Raw genomic sequence first — 24,487 nt, forward strand, 5'->3', positions numbered from 1 at the left:
TTTAATATCTCCTGTCCTTTCAAATCCATCATATATACAGTATTTGTTTACTGCTTCGTTTTCAGAGGGTGCTCCAATGTCTTACAAAGAGGACTTGGTGGCAGAGATCAACTTGATGAAGCGGATTGGCTCCCACCCCAACATCGTGTCCATGATTGGAGCCTGCACACTGTTTGAACCCATTGCCCTTGTCATGGAGTTTGTGCCGTATGGAAACCTGCAGTCATTCTTGAAGTAAGTGGCCATGTCTCTGTTCATTACCTGTATGATCTGTGATGACCAGTGCTCAGCAGATACTGACTGACCTGTAACTTACTTAAACACCAGTAGTCATCAGGAATATAGCATCCATAGATGTTATTGTTTATTAGTCCCCTACCGGTCCAACCAAAGGGGACCATAGGTTCATCTCCATCCTTCTGTCGACAGGTCTGTGCATCTGTCTGAGCATCTGTCGATCTGTCTGCCCACTTATAGTTTTCTGGATGTTTTTGTTTTCACAATACCTTGAGATATGGAACTGAAATTTTGTTTATAGCTTTACAGTATGCTTTTACAGATCAAGGTAGACTTTCTTGGCAATTTACAACTTTTTCACAGAGTTATGGCCCTTGAACTAAGGAGATATGAACATTTGTTTTCCTTTTTTCTTTCTTTTTTTTTTGGCAATGCCTGAAGATATTTGAATGACAATTTTTTTTTATTTACTGTAGTTTCATCAAGTTTAACTTTCATAGCAATTTATCCATTTTTCACAAAGTTATGGCCCTTGAATTTAGGAAATTTATGAAAGTTGTTGGGCCCAGGAAGTGCACATGTATTGTTATTGCAGTACTCGCAGAGTGCTTGTTTCAAAAAATGTCAGAAATCTTTATTTTACATCATGCCTACAAATGGTTTTGTGTTATTCTTACTATTTTGGTTTGCAAATTATTTAGTAGATAGAATGTTTCTTTTAACAAAATTTTAATTCTAAATAATTTTTGATACATTTCAACTTATTTTCATGCTTATATCCAATTAAACCCTGTACCTACCAGCCTTATGTTCGATGGATTAACCACGACATCACTGAGGCCGGTATTTTGATACAACAATAGATTAAAAGGGAAACTACCCTTTTAAAAAATAACCCAATGCTTACAGGAAATGGTCTTTAATACTTAACTTGAAAACAAAAAAAAGTATGAGACGTATTTATAGACAAGACATGTATGTAATTTCCTGAAGTCCTATATTCTTCATGTACTTGATTGGCTGCCTATATAGTGTCGATTGTTAATGGTTTCAGTGGCGTGGGCATTGTCATTTTAAAACATTAGTGACATGGTTTGATATAAATTGAACCAATTGGATTGGATTGTTTTACTCTGTGTTATTTGATTCCGTGTCCTATATATTAATGGTTTGCAGTTTACAAAAGGTGTATTTTTGTCTTGTAATTAAGTTCAGTCTACTTATCAGTAACCTTCCTGGTTGGTTTATAAATGTCAGTGGCTAAATAAGGACAGCTTTACGTGTATCATTGCAAATATATATGCTTAACTACTACTGATGTGGGTTTTTTTGACAATTTTTAAAGACATTTCCTGTCTTTGTCCTACTTTTGTAACTTTATTCTTCTTTTATACCTCCTTTTGTATTAAAAGAGTAAACGAACATTTGCTTGTTAATGTGAGGGTTTTATCTATCTTACTGTATTAGTCTTATGTTTTTTTCATGCATCAGATTAAAGTTTGTTTGTTTTTATTTAACAACACCATTAGAGCAAATTGATATATTAATCATTGGATGAGAAACGTGGTAATTTTTACAAATATATAGTCCTAGAGAGGAAACCCAGTACATTTTTTCATTAGTAGCAAGGGATCTTTTATATGCACTATCCAACAGACAGGATAGCACATACCACAGCCTTTGATATACCAGTCATGTGCACTGGCTGAAATGAGAAATAGCCCAATGGGCCCACCAATGGGGATCGATCAGTTAAGTGAGCACTTTACCACTTGGCTATACATCCCACCGCATGCATCAGATTGTGTTGTACAGAGATGTGGTTTTGAAGCTGATCCTTGTTTTATCACTTAGATTAGATCACAGAAACATCAACTAATAACTTATTCCATGTCCTTTTATCACAGCCAGACAAAAAACTTTTCACAGTTGAGCATTCCGACTTAATAAAGAAACAAAGTGAGAGATCTCGCAGCTTTTAGCCTGCATGTACAGCAGACACTTTGAACGTGCCAAGATAGCTTTGTGGAAAGTGTTTTACGTAATGATATATGATTGCACTTGTTTTCTACTTGTTATGAGCTACAGATAGAGATCAGTGGAAATTTTTGCTTCCATTAGTGCCAAGCATTCTTATCTGGTAAAGAAATGTTCACTGAACTTTAAAGATGCACACAACTGATTTTTGGTATTTGTCTTACGCCGTGAAGCCATGCATGATGGAAGCAAGCTGCTAATGATACTTACTGGCAGCAGTGCAGTAAATGTCTCCCATAATTAACCTCATTAGTAAAGACAAACTGACACAAGTTACTTACTGGAGGAGCTTACTTCACCAGTGTGAAATACTATGTACTAGTTGTACAATAAATTCACAATGTTGTTTGTTTTTGTGTTTATTTAAGGTTTTTTGGGGGGCGGTTTTTTTTTTTTTACAAAACCTTAATTTGTTTTTCTATAATAGGATACTGTGGTGAAAGATGGTTTGCAAAGTCAGATGGCCAATCTGGGTAGTGAAATGAAGAGATTTGGGGGTTTTCTTTGTGACTTTATTTTCTTAAAGCCGCACGCCCTAGTTCCATCCAGCGAAAATAAATTATAATTTGTTTAATCTACAAACCTGTAACACACTTAGATCATGTTTTTATCAAATGGAGTGAAAAAGCAGGTTTTATATCGATAAATACCATGGGAATCCCCATGTCCCAATTGCTTGAAATAATTGTAAAAGTTAGTATTCTGATGTCACCGGTAGATGTCGCTCGAAGCACAACAATGCCTACGTCACGACAAATTTCACAGAGTGCGCACAGACTTGGGGTGCATTCCTTTCACCTCTCCTGGACATGTTCCAACTGTTCTGTCCTGGTTGTATCCCCTCTCCAGATATCGGTTTTAAGGGTTTGTAATGTTTTGTATTGAGATACTTTCTTGTCTGAACTTTACTGTTACTGAACATTTTCACGAACTGTGAAGAAAAATCTCACAAATGATCAACAAGCAAATGACAACAAATCGGATGTTGATTGCGCGAACCGTGCACGAGAAAACAAACCGAACCAAAATGATAACGGTCACGTGGTATACCAACGTCTGTGACATTGAAATGGGAATATCCCCTCTAAAAATAGATTAGACCTTGTCTGCTCAACGTTTTTTTCTCAGAGGCCCGTGGCATTTTATGAAATACGAAAAATGCATTTTGTGGTATTACAAACACCAGGATTACCAGGATTACCAAAAAACACCTCAGGTGAATGGAAATGTATATTCTAAATAATAAATGGTAAGTAAAGTGCAATTTTATTTGTGAAAAAATCGGTTTAATAGCGAAAAAACAACGGCGTAATGGTTAACAACTAGGGCATGTCCCTTTAATAATTAAATGTAGAAAGTTAAAGATGGTTTTTTTAGTGCCTGCCTTCATTGGTTTAGAAACAGGAAAAAAAGTTGTCAATATCAGTCTTCTGGTTTACATAGGTATATAGGGAATGAATGGTATGTTTTCAGTGTCAATAGATGCTGAATAGGTGGTCATGCAGTATCAGTCTTCTGGAATATATATCTGCAAAACATTTATAAGATATGGACAAAGATCTGAAATGTACATTGTGCTTCTATTCAGGAGTAGTAGCCTATTTGGTGGCAGCAGATTTCTTGTCTTCTTATTGAGAACAAATATCACAATAACTGAACACCATATAGCCTTACGTGTCATCAAGTAAACGTTCCTCATTCTTTCCACCAGGCGCTGTCGAATGGAAGGAGACCTATGTAAACGTCCAGACGGACCCAGTGAAATCACCTACTCCATGTTGCTGGATACTGGCGGCATAGAAAACGGCATCATCACACCAGCAGACATGCTGTCCTTCGCACGTCAAGTCTCTATGGCAATGGTAAGTTATATTGCTTCAGTTTGTCTTCCCTTTTTTTTCTTTTCTTTTTTTGGCCATTGTTGTTTTTTGTTGGGGTTTTTTTGCTTCCAGTCAGGAAGCTAGATCCATTGTGGTGTTTTTGAGCAGTGGGGTATTTTTTGGTTTAGCTATATTTTTATGCAGGCAGTGTTTGTAAAAGATCACAAAATTTTGAAACAATGACAATTAAATAAAACCATCATGATAAGGTACATGTATGACACATCATTGATCATTGTATTTATTTATGACATAAAATAAATTGAATGTCAAAAGGGCCAGTCACAACTGTTAAAATTTACAGAGAATACACCACTCATCCTAAAAGTATACCAAATTGTTTTTTTTTTGCAAGGAAGTGATCATTTTAAAAAAATCATGTTTAAAAGCAAATGCTAGCATTATTACCTCCAACCCCTTACTGAACAGTTTGTCCACTCCTGAAAATATTGAGTATTGTGAAAGGCCTCTAAATAAGATGTTTTATACATAATTTAGAACAATGTGCAATAGGCATGTGGGCTCCCATTTTTGTATGAGTGCAGGCTCATTTTTGCCCAAATTAAAGGAAAATACCCGAATTCCCAAACAAAAATTGCAAGCTTAATAAATAGCTGGTAACAACCTTGCGGCAAGGTAGTAACTACTGCGTTTCGAGCTAGTATTTGGAACCTTTTTACAACCTTGCCACAAGCTTGCGACGAGCTTCTTGCAACCTTGCGACAAGCTTCCTGCATGCAAGCTTATTCAGTTTAAGCTAGTATTTGGAACCTTTTTACAACCTTGCCGCAAGCTTGCGACGAGCTTCCCGCAAGCTTGTTGCAACCTTGCCGCAAGCTTGCGGGAAGCTTGTTGCAACCTTGCCGCAAGCTTGCGATGAGCTTCCCGCAAGCTTATTCAGTTTAAGCTAGTATTTGGAACCTTTTTACAACCTTGCCGCAAGCTTGCGACGAGCTTCCCGCAAGCTTGTTGCAACCTTGCCGCAAGCTTGCGGGAAGCTTGTTGCAACCTTGCCGCAAGCTTGCGATGAGCTTCCCGCAAGCTTATTCAGTTTAAGCTAGTATTTGGAACCTTTTTACAACCTTGCTGCAAGCTTGCGACGAGCTTCCCGCAAGCTTGCGACGAGCTACCCGCAAGCTTGCGACGAGCTACCCGCACGCTTGCGACGAGCTTCCCGCAAGCTTGCAACGAGCTTCCTGCATGCTTGCGACGATCTACCTACAAGCTTGCATCAGTGGCAGCCATCTTGCATCTTGTATAATTCTTTAAAAAACACAACAATGGTTTTAAAGTGAAAAACATGAACAGTTAAAACAAAAAAATAGGTGCTACATGTTGTCAGATACTTAGGCTACAAAATTAGTTTACCTGTCTGATAGACATGTTCCACTTATGTGGGATAGTCTTGACTAAACTAATATGCTAAAAAGCTCCTGGTCCTATATTCTTCTTCTTCTTCTTGTTTTAGGTTATATTCCTCCACTATCTGGAGATCCACACTGTGGTGTAAAGTGATTTGTTTGTTTCTTCTTGTTTTCTTTTTTCTCCTGTTCCACCAAGCAGGATTCAACCAAACTTGGTCCAAATGATCCTCTTATAGACCTGACCAAGTGTTATTATTTTTCAGGCCAATAAAAATTCCAAGATGGCCGCCCTGGCCTCTGAATTACTGAGACATTTTTAACTTTTACTCAAGTTCCACCATGCAAATTTAAACCATATGTATTCCTAATGATCCTCTCATGGCCCTGACCAAGTTTGTTATTTTTTCGGGCAGATTTAAAATCAAGATCGCTGCCCTGGCCTCTGATTGACAGAGACATTTTTTTGCTTCTTTTCAAGGTCCACCAGGCCGGTTTCAATCAAATTTAGTCCAAATGATTCTCTCATGACTTACTAAGTGTTGTTATTTTTGTGGCTGATTCAAAATCCAAGATGGCCACCCTGGCCTCTGATTGGCTCAGACATTTTCAACATCTTCTCAAATTCCACCAGGCTAATTTCAACCAAACATGGCCCATGTCATCCTCTCATGGCCATGCATATGTTATTATTTTTGGGGCCAATTGAAAATCCAATTATTACAAGATGATTCTGTTGTAACCATATTGTATTATCATTCGTATGTATTAATATTAATTTTGTTTTAATTATTATTGTAAATACTATCTAAATCTGTAACATGTATGTTTGGTTGTTTAGCCACTGTTCCCACTGAATTTAATAAATCATATGAGAAGTTATGAATTAAAAAAAAAATAACCATGAAAATGATTTGGTCTTAGCTTTTTCTCCACAAGTGTAGACATGCTTTCACAGTTGAAGATATACATGCAGCAAGCTTACAAAAATGAAAACATGCTTGCGGGAAGCTTGCACAGTTGAAGGTATGCTTGCAGCAAGCTAGCAAAAATGAAAACATGCTTGCGGGAAGCTTGTACAGTTGAAGATATGCATGCAGCAAGCTTGCAAAATGAAAACATGCTTGCGGGAAGCTTGCACAGTTGAAGATATGCTTGCAGCAAGCTAGCAAAAATGAAAACATGCTTGCGGGAAGCTTGCACAGTTGAAGATATGCATGCAGCAAGCTTGCACATGCTTTCACAAATGAAAACATGCATGCGGCAAGCTTGCAGAAATACTGACTACCTTACGCGAGCTAAATGTTAGCTTACAAATAGCTTGCATTGCTTGTACTACCTTGTAACAACCTTGTAACTACCTTGCAACAACCTAGCCGCAAGCAAGCATTTTTGTTTGGGTTTGAACAACAATATTTATTCCTATTAGCATTAGTTAGGGCCAGACGGCTATATAGCATTGCCAATGAATTACTAAGCATTTTTATATGTGTTACAACTAAATACATGGTGAAAATGTTTCAGACAAGCTAATTTTGTCCAAATATCTCTATCTTCTTTTCCTGCATTTGAGGAATTTTCTTCAGCCCTGTCTGCAAGGGGTGGGGTGGGGTGTCTCCTCTCCCCCTATCTTGTACACTTATGTACATTATTTTAATTAATATGCATCTGCTAATGTAATAAACATTGATGAGTTGCTGTGTATTGTCACTGTTGACTGATGATGACATTGAAGCAGATTCCTGAAGCTGGCTTTTGAAAAAAATCACCACATTCCTAACACCAGCCTAAAAAAATGACCTGTCATTAACATTGTTTCAACTATTTAGTTTTCACCACAGAGGCATCAGGACTATTTTTGCAACAAAGGAAAATATATTTTTGCATAACAAAATATATTTTTGTCTTCCTTTCTTTGTGCCCTTGAACTGTTAAGGTTTTAAAAGTTGGGTAACAAAACAGCTGTTAAAAGAGCGAAGCTCCTAAAAAAATATTCCACAGATTACTCCAGCTATTTGCAAGATGTTGGTGCCAACATAAATAAGGGATTCATACTTAAGTAGTTCTGCTAAAGGTATTGTGTAAGTAACATGAAGCACAAATAGATGTTAAGTTACACACATCCATTTCCATGCATATTTAAAAATAAATAAAATGTTTTTGTATTATTCTCTTTCATTGCTGGAGTTTTGTATATCTAGATGAAGTGATTAATTGTTTCAAATATGTGTATATTGATTCACTTCAGTGATGTCAGAAGGCAATATACTGTGGTAAAATACATGTAGAATAGAATAGAATAGATGTTTAATGACACCCCAGCATACAAAATACATGGGCTATTGGGTGTCAAACTATGGTAAATGCTATACTGTGGTAGGGGTGGGACATTAAGAGATAACATGGTAAAGCGTTCGCCTGATGTGTGGTTGGTCTGATTGATCCCCATCAGTGGGCTATTTCTTATTCCAGCCACTGCACCATGACTGTTATATCAAAGGCCATGGTATGTGCTGTCCTGTTTGTGGGATGATGCTAATATAAAAGATCTCTTGCTGCTAATGGAAATATGTAGCAGGTTTCCTCTCTTAAGACAATATGTCAGAATTAACAAATGTTTGACATCCAATATCCAATGAATAATAAATCAATGTGCTCTAGTAGTGACATTAAACAAAAACAAACTTTAACTTTAACGTTTGTGGTACTGGCAGTGATATTGTCAATTTATACATAATCTGTGATAAAGTGGTCACCGAATTGATCCCCATCGGTTGGCGCATTCAGATATTTCTTGTTCCAGCCAGTGCTCCATAATTGGTGAAACAAAAGTGTTTGTTGTGTTTCATGACACCACTAGAGCACATTGATTTATTAATCATCAGCTATTGGATGTCAAATGTATGGTAATTCTGACATACAGTCTTAGAGAGGAAACTCACTACATTTTTCCATTATCAGCAAGGGATCTTTTATATACACCATACCACAGACAGCATAGCACATACCACAACCTTTGATATACCAGTCGTGGTGCACTGACTGGAACGAGAAATAGCCTAATGAGCCCACTGACAGGAATCAATCCTAGACCGTCCATGCATCAAGCAATTGCTTTACCACTGGGCTACGTCATGCCCCCTGGTGAAACAAAGGCCATGGTATGTATTATATTGTCTGTGGGATGCTGCATATGTAAAAGATCTCTTGCTGTTAATCAGAAAGGGTAGCCCATTGTGTGGCAGCAGAAGGTTTCCTCTCTCATTATCTGTGTGATCCTTAACCATGTGTCCAAAGACATATACATGTAACCATAATTAAAATGTGTTGTGTGTGTCATTAAATAAAGTAATCTTTCCTTCTGAACAAAAAAGCCATTATTGGAATCCAAATCATATTTCTGCACAAGGCAGTCAAAAGTGCTTGCATTTAGCCCCACACTAGATCAATGATTCATTGTAACCTGTGGATATTCATCTCAACATATGTTGGAAAAAAATTATGAAATTAAAAAATCTTAAAGATCACCTTTACAACAAATTGAAAAAAAAATGAATCACAGAAATCTTTATAAGCTGATCAGTGAACACCAAATCAGTTTATGGAATATAAGTCATTTAATTTGCATGGGATTCTTGTATGGTTTTTTTAATATGCAGCTATGAATTCTTCAATGCTATATTCAAGGGGTAAATGAAATATAGTCCTAGCTAACTTTACCTGCTCTAGCTGTCAGTCATTTTAAACAAACACGTTACTGTTCATCCAAATCATATAGTCAATGGATGTTGTAAATTGACCACCACTATGCAGTCAAGTGTGTTAAAGAGGCCACATTTTGATACTTCTTTAGGCTAGTACTAGAATAGTATTTGGAAAACATGTGGTAATTACCCTGGAAAGGATTTTATCTTTATCCTCTAATCCAGTAATAAAAAGAAGAGTTTTGTGGTTTCTGTTTTGCCGTGTCAATCATGGTTTTATGCATGACATGACTACTCGAGCACCAAGAGTGAAATAAAATGTGATGTAGTTCCTTAAATTCCATTGTACGTTATGGTTTGTACGTTGTGTGTATTTAATACATAGTGAATATAAATCATTGGTTTTGGTTGTGTGGGTTGTTTGGGGTTTTTTTTATATGTCATTTAAATTTAAATCAATTATAGGCAGCTACAAACAAAATTAATATACTGTGGTACAGAAAAACACCATAAGCAGTGGTATGAACCGCCCTGTAATTTGCATACATCATTTTCTTTATTCAGGACTTACCCTGTTCATTGCCAAATTAGCCAATTGCTGATTTTTATACAAAATGGCTTCAAAATTTAGTCTTTAATTGACTAATAAAATTTTGCTTAAATTAACCACATTTTAATAAATTACAAGGAAATAACTCTACATTTCTGAAAAATGGCTAAACCGAAATTTGTTCCAGTACGTGTTAGCTAGCCCTGTTTATGAATGTTGTGCAGCAGCCTATGTGACAGCAGTGTTTCCTAGGATATCTAACATTTTAGACCAAGGACATATTCATGTATTACAAACCAAATCTTTAAAACCAAAATGAGTCACTTTTGATGTTTTCTTGGGTTTGGTGTTGATGCAGTCAAAGTCCACACTGTTAGCTGTGGGGTTGATATTACATTTCAATATTTGCTGCAAGTTAGAAATGACATTTTTTCTCATTAACTAACAAAAGTGTTTCATTATAGTCTCTTAAATATACACACAAATCGGTATACATCGGTATACATGTAGTATATATATTTGTTTCTTTCTTCATTGCTTGTGCATTGATGCAATGTATCAAAACAAGTGTATTTGTAATACAAACATGTTACCAAAGATATTTTAGTTTCACTTACTTCCCATAATTATTCCGAAAATACATTTTCAGCTAAATTATATTTTATCATGTGTCTAAAATGTAACAATATATTAATTAGATTAAGGCATCTGCTAATAAACCTTCATCTGTGGGTCACATTTAATTATGTAATAAACAAGTCTGATTTATGTTCCTATAGTACTCATAATACAAGCCTACAGATTGCAAACAGCACACTGGTCGGACTAGATAAAGTCTGCTTAGTGTATAAATCATGGTAACCCAGAACAGTGGTTGTGTGGAAACAGACCAATGTGTTGATCCACAAGAGCTTACCTTTCCTATCACCTTGGCAGCTTCACACACAGCAAGTCTGATTGAGTTTACTAACAGGCGCTTTCAAGTAATTCAACATGGCACATGTGGCTGTACAGAGATCACAGGAGTCAGGGCTTGAGTGTTAGTTACATAACACTTACATCTACATCACCACAACATCAGGCTTTGGGATTTATATCTGGGTATAAATTTTTGTATTATTTTTATCTGGTTGTCATCCCCAGCCTTGGTGGTGCAGAGGTTTAGCCATCGGACTACAGGCTGGTAGGTACTGGGTTCACAGCTTAGTACCAGCTCCAACCCAGAGCAAGTTCTTAAGGGCTCAGTAAGGCCACTACAGTATATACACCCTTTCACTAACCACTAATCAACTAATAACTAACCCACTGTTCTTGACAGACAGCCCATATAGCTGAGGTGTGTGCCCAGGACAGCGTGCTTGAACCTTAATTGGATATAAGCACAAAAATTAGTTGAAATGAATGAATGAATTTTTGTCATCAGTAGAACGGAGAATGAAAATCTCATTTTTCAGAGGGAATAATAATATGCCATATCATGGCTCACTTAAATTGTTCATGATCTTCCTGTACCAGCCTCGGTGGCGTCATGATTAGGCCATCGGTCAACAGGCTGGTAGGTACTGGGTTCAGATCCCAGTCAAGGCATGGGATTTTTAATCCAGATACTGACTTCAAACCCTGAGTGAGCAAGGCTCAATGGGTAAGTGTAAACCACTTGCACCGACCAGTGATCCATAACTGGTTCAACAAAGGCCATGGTTTATGCTATCCTGCGTCTGATGTCATATAACCATAAATAAAAGGTGTTGAGTGTGTCGTTAAATAAAACATTTCTTTCTTTGATCTTCCTGTGGGCAGTTAAAACATGCCATATTTTATCATAAATAAAGTTTTAAAATCTGTTTTCTTTAACAACACCACTAGAGCACATTAATTTATTAAACATCGGTTATTGGAAGTCAACCATTAGATAATTGTGACACATAGTCTTAGAGAGGAAACCCACTACATTTTTCCATTAGTAGCAAGGGCTATTTTATATGCACCATCCCCCAGACAGGATAGCACATACCACAGCCTTTGATATGCCACTCCTGGTGCACTGGCTGGAATGAGAAATGGCCACTGATGGGGATCGATCCCAAACCAACCGTGCATCAAACAAGCACTTTACCACTAGGCTACATCCCACCAGTTATCACATATGTGCATTCATGCAGCTACACATTGTGAATCAACAACATGACATGTATTTGTTTATACTAGTGTATCATGCATACTAGATATATTGGAAAATGTTTCAGAAAGGTTAATAATAAGACCTATAGCTGTCATTGATTTTGGCATGTCCACAATGTGTGTCATTGTTTTCTGGTGGTTGTTCTTTTTTAATTTAAAAAAACAACCTTTTTTTCCAGTACATCACTGATAATAAATACATGTATGCTTCATAACCAAGACAAATAACCAGCCTTCTGTGGGTGTGGAGATAAAACCTAGAAGATAAAAGTGTTTATTTTAATTATATGTAGTTAGCCGTCTGCTTGTTTCACACAATTTGCTGGTATCAATTTGTTTTATCTTTGTACATGTATTTGCAGTAATATGTTTGTTGGGTTTAAAGAATATATACATATACATATACATGTAAAAAAAAATATTTTTGCTTACTGGTATAATAATTTAAGTTTTTAGAACACACATTATGCTTATAATATAAGATCTAGATCTTAAAGGATTTGTAAAAAAATTTCAAAAATGTGTTTTATATATTTGTGATGACTCTTTGTTTAACAAACCCAACAAACATATTCCAAAATGGATTGTGTTAAATGTGTGGGTTTCGTTTCTTTCTTTTTTTCCTTACTTATGATTTAATAGATTAAGTTTATAAAATAACCACTTGATTCACTGTTTTTATCTTATCAAGTGTTAGCCAGGAACATGAAACACATTTCAACATGTGGCTCTTCACCTTAGTTTCTGCATTTCATAAAGTTTGAAGCATTTCAGATAGAGTTTACCTTTCTGCACTTAATATCTTTGAACTGTGCACTGGAATTTTGGTCAAGATTCTTGGAACTGATGAATAATATAAATTTGTACTTTTGTTATCTGGAATTTCAAGTTTTCTCTTTGAAGTTAATTTCTCATGTTAAACTGACATTTAACATAATTTTGTAATCCAGTAGTAGATTATTGCCAGAGATAAAAGAACTTGAGATGTTGAAATTTCTAATAAGGGATATTATTTAACAGGAGATGTTAGATAACAATATGAAATTGTAGGCCTGTACCAGTCTAAAAACAAACTTGACAACATGATAAGTGGTCAGGCACGTATGTGCAAGAAACTGGGCAGGGGATTCTAGACTGGTGTGTGAATTTTTTTAGGGGGTCAGGTCATATGCGTCCCCTAAAAATTCATTGAAAGAAGGATTTTTTGAAGCGGGGAGGGTGTGTGTGTCAAAACAAGCATCTGATAGTACATAAATGTACACATGTAGACATATATATTTAAGTTTAATGAACATAGAGGCAAACATATTGTTTGTAAATATGTTAAAAGATCAATTTAAAATACTTCTAAGAATATATATTTTGAACAAGATATAATATTAAATGTGTCAGACTCATAATAGTCAGTGAGGGGCAGGATTAGCTCAGTAGGTAGAGCACTAATTGCCTGAGGTGTTTGAGTCACAGGATCAAACCTTCTTGGCAGACCAGTTTGAATTTTGTTCTCATCCCAACCTTTCATTTCAACTTATTTTCGTGCTTATATCCAATTAAGGTTCAAGCATGCTGTCCTGGGAACACACCTCAGCTATCTGGTCTGTCTGTCCAGAACAGTGGGTTAGTTGTTAGTTGGTTAGTGTGAGAGAAGAGGGTGTAGTGGCCTTATGAACTCACTCTGGGTTGGAGCTGGTACCGACCTGCGAACCCTGTACCTACCAGCCTGTAGTCCGATGGGTTAACCACTGCATCATCAAGGCCAGTCTGATCCCAACCATGTGCCTCATGATATGCGCTCTCCTGTTTGTGGGTTTATTATGTTTAACGACACCACTAGAGCACATTGATTTATTAATCATCAGCTATTGGATGTCAAACATGTGGTAATTTAGACATGTAGTCTTACAGATGAAACTCGATACATTTTTTCATTAGTAGCAAGGAATCTTTTATATGCACCTTCCCATAGACAGGATAGCCCATACCATGACCTTTGATATACCCATTGTGGTGCACTGGCTGGAATGTGAAATAGCACAATGGGCCAACCAACGGGGATCGATCCCAAACTGACCATGCGTCAAGCGAGTGTTTTATCAGTGGGCTACGTCCACACACACATACACCCCATACATGAGAAATACAAAAGCTTCCTTGCTGCAGACAGAAAACTGCTAGTGGGTTGCTAGTACCAAATGATGATTAATCAATCAGTGTGGTCTAGTGGTGTCGTTAAACAAAACAAACTTCAGCTGAATAGTGGTGTGCTAGGGTGTCGTTAATCAAATGTTCATTTAGTCTAGCTTGAATTCCCTTTTTTTTATTCTCTTAAATTTAAATAAAAGACAATTTTTATCCTCTGTGGTAATAAATTGTAAACAGCTGCCTTAAAATAGATGTATTCTTCATTTCAAAGAATGCATGGAACAATTGCAGAAATAATAAACAACTCAGGACTGTAGTGCAGTTTAAACATTTGTCATGGAACTGACAGCTACATGCTGAATATCACACGTCTACAAACAAAATTGATTGAGGCCAATATCCGAAGAAAATAACTAAATCAAGGTTTGGCTTTCCATCTCTTGGGTGAAATATTACTCTATTAATCTTTTTAGATGAAGTAAAGCCTACATTCCAAGCAAACAGTTTTAACCAATCGTACCAATTAAGAATGTTAAAGAGATATAACCATGTAGTTATAGAGATATAAAAATCTATAGGTATAATAAGTTATTGTTTTATACTATGTACAGAGGAGTAGAGACAGGAATATATAAATATCATGGGGAAAACATGTATTCAGTTGGAGATATTAAAGATGTGATATATGAAGGGCAAGATGTAGTCCAGTGGTAAGGCACTCCCTTGGTGCACGGTAGGTCTTGGATCGATCTCTGCCAGTGCATTGGGCTATTTCTTGTTTCTGCCAGTACACCACGACTAGTATATCAATGGCCGTGGTGTGTGCTATTCTTTTCTGTAAGATGGTGCACATAAAAAAATCCCTTGCTACTAATGGAAAAATGTAGCGGGTCTCATCTCTAAGACTATATGTCAGAATTTTCAAATATTTGACATCCAATAGCTGTTGATTAATAAATCAATGTGCTCTAGTGGTGTTGTTAAACAAAACAAACCTTTTTTGAAAGATGAACTGGTGAACCATTTCGTTTTGTTAGTCTGCACTGATAGTGGCTTATTGAATATGCCCTGACTTAAATTAAACTCAGCTATGTTTAGCATATAAAACAATTACTTTCATCTGTATGATACCACTGTGTTTTTTAATTAAAATTAGTGTAAATTGTTTTGTATTCAACACATGATATTTGTATAAAAACCAGCTTGACTTGATATATAGATAAGTGATGTCATACATGTACATTGTATATGCTAACAAGTTTTTTGTTTAAACTTAGTGTATGTACAATTACAGAAATAATTAATGCTTAGATAATTATCTGTACTACCTATGGTTTGTTTTCAAAGAGCATACATCAGGGGCATAATAATATGGTAATGTATCTGCTATCTGATGTACTAATATTTAGCTAGCACTATATATGCAAAATAACATCGGACTTGATCAAATGTTTAGGGGCAGGACATATCCCAGTGGTAAAGTGTTCGCTTGATGCGTGGTCAGTCTGGGATTGATCCCCATCATTGGGCCCATTGGGCTATTTCTCACTCCAACCAGTACACTATGACTGGTATATTTAAGGCCATGGTATGTGTTATCCTGTCTGTGGGATGGTGCATATAAAAGATCCCTTGTTGCTAATCAAAAAGAGTACCCCATGTAGTGGTGACAGTGGGTTTCCTCTCTCAATATCTGTGTGGTCCTTAACCATATGTCTGACACCATATAACCATAAATAAAATGTGTTGAGTGAGTTGTTAAATAAAACATTTCTTTCCTTCATTAGATAATGTTTTTTAAAATGACGCTTAACTTAAATGAGCATTGTATACTGCCTTGTCTGCCATTGTTGAGTTAAATTGAAAGGACTTATTATCATAAAATATTGCTTCATCTCGCTAGTAAATTTGTTCTTATATTCAAAATGTGCAAATTTCTTCAAGTAACACTAATGGTGAGGGGTTATATTAAAAAATATATGGTGTTCTAGTTGACTGAAAAGTTGCTTTAGTCCCATATCTGTTACCATTGTTGTCTATGGGATTTGATTTGGTGGTAAAGAACCATTTAGGAGGCAAAATGTACAGCTTTGTTGATATATTTAGCAGAAGAAAAACTAATTTGTGTGAAAATGTATAGAATAGCAATATTTCTCTTAGGACTGGAGTGTTAAGCAAACAATGAGATATGACACATGAGTGTGGATGTTTCAATGTCTTTGCCAGACGGTAAAAGGGTGAGGTTTGCAATGTCAATATTTTGCATCATTTTCAGTTTGTGCAAAACCAAACACAATTCCTTGTGATCCTGCTTACATTTTTGTGAGCATGCTAAAGAAAACATCTGGGGTTACTGGATGCAAGTGTTGCATGTGATAACAAAGAGCTGTTATTTTTAGTAAAACCTACAGTTAACTGACAACAAGTGTATTTGTTATATACAGCTTTACTATTATTATTAAACTACAGTTAACTGACAACAAGTGTATTTGTTATATACACAGCTTTGCTATTATGATTAAAGTACAGTTAACTGACAACAAGTGTATTTGTTATATACAGCTTTGCTATTATGATTAAAGTACAGTTAACTGACAACAAGTGTATTTGTTATATACACAGCTTTGCTATTATGATTAAAGTACAGTTAACTGACAACAAGTGTATTTGTTATATACAGCTTTGCTATTATGATTAAAGTACAGTTAACTGACAACAAGTGTATTTGTTATACACAGCTTTGCTATTATGATTAAAGTACAGTTAACTGACAACAAGTGTATTTGTTATATACAGCTTTGCTATTATGATTAAAGTACAGTTAACTGACAACAAGTGTATTTGTTATACACAGCTTTGCTATTATGATTAAAGTACAGTTAACTGACAACAAGTGTATTTGTTATACACAGCTTTGCTATTATGATTAAAGTACAGTTAACTGACAACAAGTGTATTTGTTATACACAGCTTTGCTATTATGATTAAAGTACAGTTAACTGACAACAAGTGTATTTGTTATATACAGCTTTGCTATTATGATTAAAGTACAGTTAACTGACAACAAGTGTATTTGTTATATACAGCTTTGCTATTATGATTAAAGTACAGTTTTATTATAACAGGATGACAGATTATGGTGAGGGACATTTAGGTCATTGGTGGAATTTCTGTCTGGAGTTTGAAAGATCATAGCTAGGACCCATGCCCCATAATTAAACTGGGTGGGTTTGTTTTTCCCTCAACCAGCTAATCTGCTCTATGGCTGCTATACATATATAATGGTATATAATTACACTCTTTATTTTATGGAAAACATTTTTTTGCCATTCAGAGTGATTAGCCAGCTTGGCAAACGTGGATTTATTTTTCATATAAGTCATGAAAATCCTAGAAGGTCATAAAATTTGCAAATATAATTTTTCATGCCTGAAAATTCATAGATAATTGAATTGGACCTTGGAATGCCAAGTAAAACAAACATTTGTTGATACTAGTATTAATTTTTTTATTGAAAATGACAAGAATTGATTGACTATTTGCATCAAAACATTATACTTTTAATAGATTATGCAAGCAACAGCATAGTTATTGGATGGTTATAGAAAATCTTATATAAGGTATTTGAAAATGTCATTAAATCATGATAGGAAGTCAGAACATTTTTGTATGAACCCTGTTTTATATTCAAGACCAAGTGTCAATGTATGACACCAGATAACGTCTTATTAACAAGGTACTACAGGCTCATTAATAAATGTCTTTCCTTTCCTGATGATGTTGAGGTTTGGTGGACTGTTCAATTTCAACAGTAATTTATGGAGACATACATTTTCACTTAGTGTTAAGCTCTAGTTATACATGTAACAGTGATCACCACAAACATACACAATGTAGTGGTGGCTTCTTTCATTGTAATTAGAAATCAAGAAGTCTGTTGTCACAGTGGGCTTAAATACACAACTGTTAGTGTCAAGTAGGCTTCATGTTTATAGTGTAAACATGTTGGGTCATAATTGCCTTATGATTGCCCTTGCATGTTTTATTTAACTCTTTCCAGTATGTAAATGTTATCATTCCTACTGGCATAACTATTACAGCAAGGGAAACATAGGCATTTTTTTCACCTCATATGTTTACTTTATTAACATATTCTGGTTGCATATGGTAAAATCTGTTAAACGGCCTCCTAAGGAAATGTAAAAACAAAATGGTGTCTTATGAGCTGGCTGCATAGTAGTATTAGATTTGGGATACTAGTAAAGTTTCCTTTAAATATGATACTACTAAGTTGGACAGTTTTGACATACAGTCAGACCTGTTTATTAGTTTATTACAGTCACCTAAGTTATCTATAACGTGGCTTTTGCATACAAATAAGTAAAGAAAAGGAATATTTGTTTAATGACATCTTGGCAAATTTTAAACTATCCTTCTAGGCTTTATATATAGATCTCATTAATTTGGGCACAACAGGTTTTTTTTCTCTTCTGAGCTCACCAAGGTCTTTTTAGTGCAGTAAAGTTAATATTAGCTGCTGGTAAAGAATTGTACATACATGTATTCAGAAATGCATTTCGGATTAACATTCCATTGATTTTGAATTGAAATGTTTTGAGGTTATCATGTTTGTAGTTTATTTAATTTTGGCTTGCTTATTTTGGGTATACTTAGTTTGGTACAATTTAAAGCCCTGATGGTTGATTGGTGTTTGAACACGGTTATTTTGACACATGGTCAAGTTTATGAAATATACTGAAGAAGCCCATATACTTTCCCCATTTACAGGACAGTACATAAGGGGCCACTCAACAATTATGTAATCCACTGACCTGGACTGACAATCCAGATAGCTGAGGTGTGTACCCAGGACAGCGTGCTTCAAACTTAATTGGATATAAGCATGATAATAAATTGAAATGAAAATTATCTAAAAGAGAGTGGTATCATGGCATCGTTTTGAACTGTTATGGGGGGGTGGGGGGAGAGGGGGTATTTGTCGAGAGTTTTAAATCATTTTCAAAACAATTATCTCATTCCTATTTATATTATAAAGTGAAATACAGCCAGTCATGACTGTTTTGTTCTTAACAGATGATTTTCTATCTGGTACATATATTTATTTACCAAACCAAACAACTTAGATTTACAAACCAAACATCCAGTGATCATTATGACAGGTAGTGGGTACTGACAAGCATTGCATATTTTTAGAGTGGGGAGTGGCTGTAGACTGTGACCAATCCTATGACTGATCACACCTCAGACACGTACTCTGTCACTGAGATACATCCTGCTTCCTCTAAATACAAGTTACAATCAATGAATGCATGAATCAATGAATCAATGAATGTTTAATGACACCCCAGTACAAAAATTCACATTGGCTATTGGGTATCAAACAAAGGTAGGTATATCAGTAGGATTAAATAAAAAAAGTATGTAAAATCACAGTGTGAAGAGCTGTGGGTAAAAACACAATACAAAATAAATATCAAGGTAAGTAAATTTTAAAACTTTGTATTAAAATATACTTACCTAGATATTTGTATTATATTGTGCTTTTACCCACAGCTCTTTTACACTGTGATTTTACACATACAATTTACAAGACATACATTTGTGCGAGTGCTGTACCAGAGAGCTGAATTCCAACCCCTTTAAATACAAGCTAAAAACATACATTTGTATGAGGAAGCAAAGTATCTAAAGTACATTTTATTGGCTGGTGGGAGTCATTAAAGTAAATGTTTCTGGTTAGCTGAACAATTTGTGTTGTGCTCATTGTAGCAGATTAGACTGAGGAACTATGCTATCCATCAAACATGACATATTCTTATAATCAAACATTTTTTTAATGAAATGTTTTCAGTTTAACAACACATACATGTATTACTAATAAATTTATTAACAGAGATTTTTTCTTCTTTTAGCAATACCTTGCAGATAAAAGATATGTCCATCGGGATCTGGCTGCCAGAAATGTTCTTCTTGACTGCAATAAGGTAGTCAAAGTGTGTGATTTTGGCCTGTCACGTGATATCTACAATGACAATGAGTACAAGAAACTGACCAATGGCAAGCTTCCTCTTAAATGGATGGCAATAGAGTCGCTGCGAGATCGGGTATTTACAACACAAACGGATGTTTGGTCATTTGGAATTCTCTTGTGGGAAATTGTCACAATGGGTATGTGTGTTTAGTTGTGTTTTCATTCAAATTAAAAGAAATTATTGCAATCAGGTATCATAATACTTGAAACTAATAGCTAAAACGTGATTTTGTTATATCACAGTCATGTTCTTTGCCCTGTGTTACAGATTTATGTGTTTTATTCATTTTAGGTGGTATTATCTTATATATATTTTAAGCATTTATCCTTGTCTTTGAGTACCAATATGTTTATAATATTACTGAACTTTTATTTATTTGAATAATTAGTTTTTTAACAATTTGAATGCCAGTAATACATATAAAGAGCTATAATTACATGATGTACTGTTAGCAGTGAGTTGGTTGTGCTGTCAACTTTATCAAAGTATTACTTTGGACTGTTATCTTGATTCATCTTTTGAATGCATATTTACATATCGTATATTCCTATGAAAATCTTTCAACTATGAAATTATGATTATTTTGTTTATTATTATTGAGATATTTGTTTTTGTTTTTGTTTTTCAGGTGCCTCCCCATATCCTAACATTGCTCTTGCTGACCTATACTATGTGCTTATCAATGGTTACAGGATGGATAAGCCATCCAACTGCTCAGATGAACTGTAAGTATATATGTATATATGCACAATTTTAATAAAATCATACATGTATTTATAAGGGCAATCATACATATTGTACATGCACAGTACTAATTCTCATGATTGTTCAATGTTAAACAAAGGTTTTTAAAGCTAAGTATAAAATGATAAAATGCTTACTGGTGCCTCAGAATCTAACCAACCAAATATTTCTTTTGTGGTGCATGATCTCTGAACAATAACACATTAATCTGTTGTGAATATTTGTATAAATTCATGTGTTTTCTTCACTAATAAGATGTGCATTTGTTTCTGTAGATATTTCATCATGCGGAAGTGCTGGGAGGAGCGTCCACAAGAACGTCCGTGTTTCACTCAGCTGCGGCTGATGGTGGAGGAGTTGCTCACCCAGGACCGAGACTACCTCGTCCTGGAAAACATTGATGCTCCTCTGAACACGTCAGAAAACAGCAGCACGCCCATAGACTCTAGCAGTCATTCGGGTGTGTCTAGTGGACTGGCAGCAGCAGCTCAGGCAAACAGGGATTCCCTCAGGGTCAATGTGTGTGTCCACGGAAAGTCAACGGACAGACTCTTGCTGAGGAGAAGTGAAAGTGATTCCAGTCCGTAAATACCATGTGCTAAATTATTAAAGACTGAGATGGTGTGGATGGAAAGTGGTTTTGTCTGAATTGATTTTTCAGTGTTGTCTGGACAACTAACTGATGGACGATTCAGAGTTGTACGTGCTGTTTGAATATTGTTTATGGAATTGTAAAGACGACTAACTTTTCATTCAAATAATATGTGCTATATGAAGTGATACATGAAGGACTTGACTTAACCAGTAGGTCAGCTGCATGTGATGTCTGAGCAGGTTAGGGTGATGCACTGACAAACACATTCATTTTAACATGTTGAGTTGATTATACTGTTGTCCAACAACTAACTAATGATTCTCAGTTACAAGTGCTACCGAGTTCTGTGTGATGTTGCTTGAACAATTGACAATGTTCAAATATATATGAAGGTTCTATGCAGTGAGTGACTGTGATTCTGTTGGGAGTCTATCCACATAGTACCTTGATATGGAGATGGTGTGGGTATAGTGACAACAATCTGCCACTGTTGTCTGTTTAAACAAACTGCAAAAATTGTTTCTGTGAAAACATTTCGCCTATTTTGTATTTTAATACGAGACTCTCTGATGAAGCACTGATAGCTAGTGACTATAACTCATCAGATATACAAGGTCAAAGGTCAGTTACCTTTCAGTGTGCCAAAATGTTGACAGTTTGATATAAAATTGTGTATTCTGTGGAGTGGACTTCTTTGACAATGTGCGAAACAAATGCTGAAGATGAAATCATTCTGGAGGTGTATACGAGAAGTGTTATTGTGCCAAAAGTTGCTGCAAATCTGATTGGATTTTGCTTGGTTTTTTCACAAATATGAACAATGTCTAGACATGGATTGTGTTTTGTTAATTTAATAGTAGAGAATACAAGTGGATAAAATGATACATATCAAAATGAGTGCCACAATACATTTCGATTTTAGCATAGTCAGATAATAAACATGTTTATACATTTTTTAAATTTGAACACAGTCTAAAGTGGATTCAAGGGAGACTGGTGAAATATGCCAGTAATCTAGAGTGCCAGAATAGATGGATCATCACCTGTGTATTGTGACTGGACTGAGCTTTGAGAAGGTTCCAATTTACACAGAAATCCTCTTTACATAGATGCCAGTTCAGAGTACACTGAATGAGTAAATTAAGCTACTTGCAGTAGTTTTGGTAGATCTGTTTTTCTTAAACTTGTTTGCTTTGTAAAACCTAACAAAACTGATGATTTGATCAATACGAATGTGAACTGAACAGTTTGGACAATTCATAAAAAGTTCCAGTAACCGAGGATTTATTGTCCAGAGGTGTATGTAGTATTAATAAACATGGCACTGGAACTTTCAGAATAACAGGAATTGACATTGGTGTCTCTCAACTGTCATCTGTTTGACAATTTGTCAAGAACTAGCACAAAATGTATATATAAGAAACAGATCTTTAGTGCTGTATATAAGGAAAATATTTATTGTTGTGTATTTATTGACAGGTTTACCTCACAGGTAGCTGTAGGTCAAAGTTACATGAACTATGTGGAAGAGTTTAAAATGATGTGCTGTGTGGCAAATAAGTAAAACATTCGAAGGCTATAGGTCAAAGTTACATGAACTATGTGGAAGAGTTTAAAATGATGTGCTGTGTGGCAAATAAGTAAAACATTCGAAGGCTATAGGTCAAAGTTACATGAACTATGTGGAAGAGTTTAAAATGATGTGCTGTGGGGCAAATAAGTAAAACATTCGAAGGCTATAGGTCAAAGTTACATGAACTACGTGGAAGAGTTTAAAATGATGTGCTGTGGGGCAAATAAGTAAAACATTCGAAGGCTGGCAGAAGCAATGATGGTTTATTATCAATATTTGTGACATTATGATGCCCTTTTGGGGAATATTGTTTTCACATTTGGTATATGCTGCAGAATAGACATCTGGTATAGGGTGTGTTTAACATACAGTGGTTAAAACTTGTTGTATTTTTAGATTCAGTGCAGGTCATTGAACAAGTTAACATAGATTATTAATAATTGTATTAGTATGTTAAATGTCTAACCTAATTAAATATTATGATTGTAATTAAAACACTCCTTCCCATTTTTAGCAATTATTTAAAACGTTTTGACAAAAAAAAAACCTTAGATGTATGTCATGTTTATTTTATATTAATTTCAGATATAATGGTTTTTTTCCCTTTTGTTTACATTTTTAATGACATTTCATATATAATTTTAGCATTTATGTAGAGACCATTAATTAATTAATATAAAACCATTTTCCAGTCATGTTTGTATGTCACTCGTTTATGTTGTAACAAGTAATAACTGTTGTATTTTATTTGATAATTGTTTTATTTCACGTGTCATACCAACACTAAAACAAAATGTTAACCTACTATTAGATACAACAATAGGTTTTAAACACCATGGTAACCATTGTATGTAATGTATCACAACTTACCAGTTGTCTGAAGTACCTGTAGCTTCAAACTGTTTGTTGTCAAATGAAAATGTGTTCAGATGTATATACTTTTAAAAATTGTCCAAATGCAAATAGTGCTGACATGTGTTGCAATACAGTTTTTTTCTTTTAATATAGTTAATTATATTACCAACATATTTGGTCTATCAGTCTCATGATTTTACTTTTTATGGACTCATTTTAGTAGGATTTTGTGATGTGCTCAAATATATTTGTTTTACATTTTACGTTTTTTTAATCGTTTTAGCTTTTGAACTCAGGTAGTAGGTTCAGAATACATAGTATTACATTACAAATATCGGGAAAACTCCCACTGAATATTCATATATGTGTTAGAAATGTTTATTGGTTTGCATTAACCATTCACATTTTGATAGTTGCGAATACAAATTCGTATGAATAAATGTTGCAATTTAAGTGAAGAATTCAAGTTATGCAATTGTCACTACTGTTTTTTAAATCTAGGTACTTTTATGACCAACATAAGTATTATAAAATACCAATACCTATATTTTTATGGAAAGGAGATAAATAAGAAA

At 35.1% G+C, this 24,487-nt stretch overlaps 1 protein-coding gene across 1 annotated transcript in view; it reads left to right on the top strand.

Moving 5' to 3' along the window:
* The window catches only part of LOC121370023, a 57,171-nt gene extending 33,465 nt beyond the window's left edge, over window positions 1-23,706 (top strand). The window contains exons 13-17 of the mRNA XM_041495118.1: window positions 66-234; window positions 3,986-4,136; window positions 20,026-20,281; window positions 20,774-20,870; window positions 21,165-23,706. Coding sequence (XP_041351052.1) covers window positions 66-234; window positions 3,986-4,136; window positions 20,026-20,281; window positions 20,774-20,870; window positions 21,165-21,477 — 986 coding nt within the window. The 3' untranslated portion in view covers window positions 21,478-23,706. The remainder of the gene's footprint in view (window positions 1-65; window positions 235-3,985; window positions 4,137-20,025; window positions 20,282-20,773; window positions 20,871-21,164) is intronic.
* The last annotated feature ends 781 nt before the right edge of the window (window positions 23,707-24,487 follow it).

Source organism: Gigantopelta aegis, chromosome 4, assembly GCF_016097555.1.
Source record: "Gigantopelta aegis isolate Gae_Host chromosome 4, Gae_host_genome, whole genome shotgun sequence".
NCBI classification, from domain to species: Eukaryota; Metazoa; Mollusca; class Gastropoda; order Neomphalida; family Peltospiridae; genus Gigantopelta; species Gigantopelta aegis.